Source organism: Mycetomoellerius zeteki, unplaced genomic scaffold (genome assembly GCF_001594055.1).
Source record: "Mycetomoellerius zeteki isolate Tzet28-1 unplaced genomic scaffold, Tzet1.0 scaffold430, whole genome shotgun sequence".
Taxonomy (NCBI): domain Eukaryota; kingdom Metazoa; phylum Arthropoda; class Insecta; order Hymenoptera; family Formicidae; genus Mycetomoellerius; species Mycetomoellerius zeteki.
The window spans coordinates 238,642-246,685 of record NW_017257425.1 but is presented as its reverse complement, the minus strand read 5'-3'; the positions used below and the strand labels follow the sequence as shown (position 1 = coordinate 246,685).

General features: G+C 35.1%; 1 protein-coding gene across 1 annotated transcript; it reads right to left on the bottom strand.

Annotated features, from left to right (window-relative positions):
• Positions 1-1,526, bottom strand: LOC108726600 (uncharacterized). The gene is made up of 2 exons (XM_018454271.1): positions 1,142-1,526; positions 1-590 (listed from the first exon to the last, which is right to left on the bottom strand). The coding sequence occupies exons 1-2, from the start codon at positions 1,184-1,186 to the stop codon at positions 336-338; spliced, it is 300 nt and encodes a 99-aa protein (XP_018309773.1). The 5' UTR covers positions 1,187-1,526; the 3' UTR covers positions 1-335.
• Positions 1,527-8,044: the final 6,518 nt, after the last annotated feature.

Sequence of the window (8,044 nt, the reverse complement as noted above, 5' to 3'; positions counted from 1 at the left end):
TTGTATGTGATGTGTGTGTGTGTGTGTGTGTGTGTTGTGTGTGGCACGGATTACGGAGGGATCGTGATTAACCCTTAACCAGTTACAAGTTTCCGATAAATATTCTCTTTGGTACAGCTATTGCACTAACCATCGCGAGATTCTTTGAAAAAAAAGGAAGAAAAAAAATGCCAGACGAGTACTCGTACTCACCAGTTAAGGGTTAAATATTCGTATCGAGTGGCGCGAGTGCGATTCATTTCCACCCTCTCGGGGATGATCGCCGGCGAATTCGCGATCGCGAGCCGGGGGGGGAGAAGCAGGGCGCCGGTCCGTGTCGCTTAGCGGCACGGACGTTAGATTATCATCTCGTTCTCCCTGTTCTCATTCCTCTGGTTCTCCTCGTACTCGTCGCAGCAGCAACAGTTCGACGTGCAGTCCTCCTGGTTCTCGGCCACATACGTCATGTACGTGTCGATACTTTTGGCGTCCAGGGACGGTAGGGACCACGAGAGCGAGGTCGTTTCGAGGTCCGGAATAGCCGTGTGCCAGGAGCTGGGATTATGCGACCTTTTGGCCTTGCGGCTTCTAGTGGACAGCTTCTTGATTGCCTACAAAAGAGGAAGCGTAGGTCGCTCTGATGAATAACGAGGGAAAACAAAAAGAAACAAGAGGGAAGAAAACGAGAGAGAAAGAGTGAGAAAAAAGAAAGTACATCCCGTCGCGAAAAAGGTCGTCACGAATTACGTAGCTAATAAAGCTAGTTACACGATAGAGTTATTCATCAACACGTCACGACACTTAAGGACATCGATCCGTAATAATTGACCGTCACGCGGGGAAATTTCACGCCTAGGCGGAATGACGTAAACAGCACCGTTTGATTTAATCTTTCACAACATATGTGCCGCTAAAGTCTCACATGGAACAGCACGAGGGTGGATTAGATAAGACTCGGTGTTCAAGCTACATGAAGCAAAGCAAACCGGAGTGATTCGTCGAGCGAAGACCGGTACGATGGATTTGGATTCCACAATTCCACTTATGGGGTAAAAATTAGGTCGCACCACGAAACATGCAGCGATCAGGGAAACGAGCAATACCCTGAAGAAGTCGATCGTCCGTCGAACGTCTAGTTAAAAAAATGGGGACTACCACTTACCCGCAGAATTCTGCGGCCGGACTTGCCGAGGAATTTCTTCAGCATCGCGGCCGATCTTCGTTCCCGCACGTCGTCGTCACCCTCGCTTCGTAAGGAAACAACCCTCTTCGCCGATCGTTCTTCGACGCCGCGGGCGCGAGAACCTGACACGCGCCGGGATTGATTTTCGGCTCGTGTGCGTCTCTCTTATCCGCGCCCTTACGGTTCGCCTACGTTCGCGCCGTCGTTGCGGATCGATGCGAATGCAACGGCGTCACGCGACGAAATACCGCTCCGGAACGCCGCGCCTCCCCATTTATGACCCCGACCGACGTCCCGTGCTCCGATCCCGCACGATCATCCCCGAGTCACCCGAGACCGCGGCATCTCTCCCGTCGCAACCCCCTCGTCGTGATTACGGGGGAAGACTTCCGGAGTGGCGTGCTCCAGGCACTTAACCCTCGCGGAGATGGAAACTAATGAGCAACCGGTAATTACGCCCAGCTTGACGCAACAGTAATTTCCATTCCGCGGTGGCATCACCCTTCCGACTAGATTGATTTTAATTGACGGTCTTAAATGCGACGGATAAACGTCTGCTTATCTGACATTTCACAAATTGCGTCTGAGTTGCTGATATTCGATATACATGAACTGCTTATTAATATGAGAATAGAGAATTCTCGCTTGGAAAAGAGAGATTAATTCTCATTTTGCCGCATTCAACTTTATTTCTAAATCCTTTTTTATCGTGATTTCTTTTTCGTTTTTTTTTTTTCATACGAAAGGTTAGAGTTCAGGTTTAAATTCATTGCTCCTAAAGCGATAGTATTACTCGTATATTCGTTGTAGCATAAATTATAATAAATAAAGTTTGCCATAAATGCAAACGAAGATTCATCGTGGAAATGTAGGCCACTCGTAATTTTGATAATGTGATATATATTCACAATCAATTATAATGCAGTTTTTATATAATGCAGTTTTTCTAATTTTTTGACCAAGCTAACATTTCTCTTGTTCCTTCAAACATTCGCTTAATTTCTTTCATCCTCTATTAATTAATTATATTAATACAAAAGTAATCAATTAATCAAATTGAATATAATATTACAATTCTCTAATATTTCTCATAACGTTTACAAAAATATGTACAAAAATAATAAAATATGAATATTTTATAAAATATTATGATAGAGAAAGTGCTGTATTTGCTGGTATTACATTTAAGAATATATTACACGTATTTTTTAACAAAATTAAAAATTACAGCTTTTTCTATAATGTATTTAAAAATAATACAAAAAAAGATAAGCTCCGATTTAGAATTTAAATAAAAAGTTATTTTAATAAGAAGTAAACACTTTAAAATGTAAAAAATTAAGATAAAATATGAGATATATTTTATTTAAACTATGAAATGATTTAGCAGTGACTTTATTGAACTGTTTCATATGTATTTAACATTCATTTTTATACAGAAAACGTAAATTTTCAATTCCAGTAACTTTTTGTAGGAAAGATTACACAAATACACACACTTAATTAATCTTTAATACTTTATACACTTAATACATCCTTAAAATATAAGTACATGTAACAAATAAGAAAACCAAGACGGTTCCATCTGTCCGTAACCAGAGAGTGCGAGGTACCGATTAATCAATGCACAATTCGATAAGGAATACGCGTGCGTGCGAATCCTCGCTGCAATGCACTGTGCGATGGGACAGAACGAGTGCTCAATGATCCGTGGGGAATAAAGGCGAGAATAAGAACGAATTGGATTAATGCACGAGTGATTGAATGAGAAAATCTATCGTGAGAGGCAATCGTTGATTGACGAAACGCTGATATAAGTGATAATTTTATTAGATTCTGATCGATTAATTCATCCTCAATTCAAGTAGCAATCATTATAGATGATGATATCTCAATGTCTATATTGTATTATAATTTTTCTTATATTAGCACGTATCATAGAAAAGTAACACAAATAAAAAATTAGCACTGCGATTGTAGTGTTTGAATTTTGAAAACTCATAACAACGACGTAATTTTAAAGAATGCATTTTAAAACATTATTCAGCAAAAAATCACTTTTTCTTCGAAGTGCCATGGTACATTCCCGGAAAATTTTTTTTATGAAAAATACGATACCGTTGGTAGAATTTTTTGCATAGCACGTCAGGGAAACGTCATTTTTTATCAATTTCATCTCAATTTACTCAAAATTCTGACGTGCTATGCAAACAATTCTGCCAACCGCTTGTTTTTTTAGCGTTTTTAGCGCGAAAAAATCTTCGAAACATGCATTATGACATTTCGGCAAAAAGTAGCATTTCGAAAAAAAATTGGGTTGAACAATGTAATTGAATAAATATAATTGAAAATATTATAACATGAAAAGTCAGTAAAGTTATACATATTCATCAAGGCTCCTATTCACTCATCATTATTGTCTTAGACTGTGACGTAAAGTTCTTGCAAATTATATTTGAATAAAAATATTTTTGAATAAAGCAACATTGCAGTCGATAGAATAGACATAAAATATACCGAAAATAATTTTCTCGTTTCAGGGAGAATTAAATTATATGTTTATTTCGATGTTAATAATTTCTATATTAATTTGATAGTTTATCGTAGTCGTAAACAAATTAACTTTCATACATATTTATTTATTAATATTGGATTCGTTCCTTTGGAGCAAACTTAGCAGTTGAATGAAAACTCGCTGCTATTTATGTATTCTTCTAGATCTAAGGTCTTGGATGATCTAAAGAAATACATCAATAACAAAAAGAGCTCACTCAACTATTGAGAACGAAAAGGAGAGCTTTTGATATATTTGACAAAAAAGTTCTATCAATTGTAAGTATAGTGTGTTGAACATATTTTTATATTAATATATTTTGCAAGAATTTATATTGCATATTTTTTTGCTTCTGACGTCACACTCTGGATAGTAATAATTGAGTGGGAGTCTTAATTAAAACGTTGTTTAAATTCAGAATTAAAAAAATGCTCTGCTGAAAATTGTTAATTTTGACTAAATTTAAAACTTTTGATCAATACAGCGATGTCGAAAAAACATTTATAAACTCAGTACACCCAGGAAAAAATGTTTTATATAAAATTATATAAAACTATATATAATTTTATATAACTGTATACAAATGGACATATTTTATATATAATTACATATAATTTTATATGAAACTTTTTTTCCCGGGCGATTACGTAACATTAAATTTAAATCTGAGAAAATGTGGCTTGACGACATTAGAAATCTAAAGGTTCAAAGTTCAATATTATTCCAATTAAGCGAACAGAGTTAATTAATTTTCGTTCATCCGTAGCTATTATTTATCGTTGTTTATGAATTATTTATCGAATAGTTCCGATTTACGCACCTGTGCTGCGTAAGTGCGTGTTGCAGTACGCGAGTAAGGACAAAGCACGAGTCGGCATGTGCGCGTGCATACGCGTGCACGTGTACGCACGTGCACCATCACACGTACCCATGCAAATATGAAGTACGTTTCGCAAGATATCGTCAGATGTAAAACGAGAGAAGTTTCACCGGGGAGGAAAATTAAGGATGAAATATTAAAGGACGGCGATAAATGCGAATTTCACTTTACGATCGGGCGTTTTATCATAACAATTTCGTGCTGTCGCTAAAGATTCGAGCATGAAACGCGAATCATATATGTATGCGATATAAAATGTGTGGCGCGATTTATTTATTTACTAGGGCTTTTGTTAAATTTTTATTTAACTCGATATACCGCATTTATTATTTCAACTAATTGCTATGGATTTATTTTTCATGCATCTCTACGTTATTTTTGACAATAATTTTATACAGTTATTATTCTATTATTAATTAAAAAGGATTAAAAGGTTTTATTCATTTTATAATAATTCTCATTTCTGTTTCAGTTCCCATTTTTCAGCATTTTTTTAAATTTCGAAATGTCAAAAGGTTTATCCATTAACAATTCCTGCAGCGAGAGGCTAAATAATTTAACATTTCGCCGAGACTTTCAAATGCAATCATTAATTCTTTCATGTTCATTCGCAACAATAGATGTGCTGTACAATACAATATATCCGAAAAATGAACATTAAAATAATCTCTTTATTACAAAATAATCTCTTTCTTTCTTGTTTCATTAAAATGCAATCAATATTGTCGATACATTTAAACGTACAGTTTGCACGCTCTTTAGAATTAAATATTATATTATCGTCAAATATCGTAACAATTACAAAACCATTTTTTAACAAACGCCTCTATCCAAATAACAAATTATTCTTTGACCACAGTGATAACGTAAATGGCCGAGTGGGCGCACGTGAATGAAATTTAATCGATGCTTCACCGAGAAGTCGAGTACAAGAGCGCGGGTAAATCCCGGGAGCCCACGCGCTTTACTCATCTCTCCTCTTTTTCTCTCGCAACTGCGTGCACACACGTGCGCGTCGTGTGCGTGTGACGCGTGTGAGCGCGGCCGTTCTCACGCGGCGGCACGCGCCGTGCGTGTCTCCCCCTTCGCCTCGCCGATGTGCACGTCGTCGGGCCACGTGCCACCCCCGAGTGGCCCTACGGAAAACTCATAATTGTCATAACATACGAGAGCACGTCGCCGCGAACCGACCGTGAAAGGATCCTCCGCCATCTCGATCCCTCCATCAAGGAATTGCAATCGCGAATGTACTTTGGTTAGTTAATCATTCAGCGGTTCCAATAAATCTCTCCCGAGATTGCGATATCTCGAGCTAACGGTCATGTCTTATTGGACAGGCACTTTATCGTAAACTGATAATTATTCGCGACATTATCCAAACAACACAAAGTCCAAAAATCGGGACATAAGTCTTATAAGATGTCTAAAAGACGTCTTAACCCGGAAATAATCACTTAATTTTTTAAGTAAATTATTACCTGAGATGTTTTTATATCCGATTAAAATTATTATTTTTAATAATGTATTGTTTATTGATTATTTTCGGATATTTATTAGTATTTGTGAACATTGTAAATATGAATTTAATCAAATTTTTATTTAAGTAAATAGAAACAAATATTAAACGGAATAAGCTCGTTAAGTAGTTTATATATTATGAGAATATTCTTTTAAATGAAGATTTTAATTAATATAACGCTTTTTATTGCGGGTTTTCGACAGAATTATGTATTTAAAAGTTTGTAAAGAATAATTAAAAATAAAAAAGAAAGAAAATATATGAAACAATATTCTTACAAAGCAATATTTTATAATTCATATTTTAAAATAAAATAGTAATAATATTATATAGTGGCTCTAAAACTAAATCAAACACAAATGAAATGCGAGTATTAGTGTGTAAATTAAATATTTATAATGTGATATATATATATATAATATACATATAATATATGGATACTTGGATTGAAAATTTTTTGTAATATAACAATTTTTTGAAAAAGAATACAATAGTAATACAAAGATACGAACCACTTAGATTTTACTTTTTTCAAATCTAGAAAATTTCAGGATTATTTTTCAACATGTTTGTTAAATTGCTAAATAGTTATTTAACTCAAATGTTAAAATCTTGATTTAACAAAAATTTAATTTAATAAAAATTGAAATTTGTACCAAGAAATTTGAGAATAAAATTTCGTCTGGGTCAAAAAAGGCTCAACGTGCTTACGAAAAGTTAATTTAATATTAGTTAATTTAGTACTGAAAGTAATTCATTACTTGTTTTAAGTATCAAAAGATTACTGTTTCAGTAATAAATTGGTTTAATATTAGATTTTCCCTTTAATAAAGGAAATTGTTGTGTGTGTGTGTGTGTGTGTGTGTGTGTCTGTGCTAGCGTTTTCAAGTAATACGTCTCAAGCCTTAAAGACGTCTTATGATCCGATTTTAGACTTTGTCTGGATAAAATTTACAATTGTGAAAGAAATGAATCTTTCCAAATCTTCAAGCGAAAATACGATGCGTGCGCGTATTTCGTCTCCTGTTTAGTTCATCAAATGAATTATATAATAATTGTGTCGCGTCACGAATGCTGACGCAAAATGATCGCGAGATTCTGCGGAGATAAATCCCTCGTCTTCTCACTCGTGATTCACTCACTGCGTTGCAATTATTGCAACGCGTTCAGCTCGGTGACGCGGACTTAGAGCAATCATTTTTTCGCGCGGTTAAGGGGAAACAATCGCCATCGGCGATGGGGTATAACGAGCGGCGCGTGGCGATGACGCGTGGCTACAAATGCACGCTCAAACATCGCGGCTCGGCGAAAATAAGTCCTGCCTAATTGAGGCGGCCGTTCCATTATAAAGATTAGACTGGATTAGACTTCAAACGAGGTTTGCATTATATGCATATGTGTATGTATATATATATATATATATGTGTATGTATTTTGCAATTAATTAACCTTAAGAAATATTATCTTTTGAAATATAAATAAGTATAAAATAAATTTTAGGGGAAGATTTAAAGAATAACAATAGCACGGATTTTAGTTAACTACAATACTAATAGAAGATATGGATAGATGATGTGGGTTAAGAGAAATTAAATTAAAGTAAATCAAGTTCTTTCTTGACATGTAAATTGTATTAAGTATCGAGTTTTTTAGAACAAAAATAGCGTTACTTCAAAATTCAAGCAGCATAACTTCGTTAAAAATAAACAAAATTTAAATTATAAAAAAGGGCTTTTAGAGTAAAATCTCTATTTTCGAAAAGTTACTATGTTATTTAGTTTCTGCGAGTTTGATAACAATTTTTAAATGTAGAAAATTATGAGTTGGACAAAATGGGGAATTTTCTTCTTATTTTATGGGTTTATTACGTGCTCAAAAAAACTTACGAAAATTTTTGACTTCTTAACGTAAAAGCTTAGTTTTCCCTAC

Excerpts from the sequence above, each read along its gene's own strand:
- LOC108726600 (XM_018454271.1), bottom strand. The coding sequence starts at position 1,186 with ATGCTGAAGAAATTCCTCGGCAAGTCCGGCCGCAGAATTCTGCGG. Across the intron at positions 591-1,141 it reads CCGGCCGCAGAATTCTGCGG|GCAATCAAGAAGCTGTCCAC; the intron begins GTAAGTGGTAGT and ends CCTCTTTTGTAG.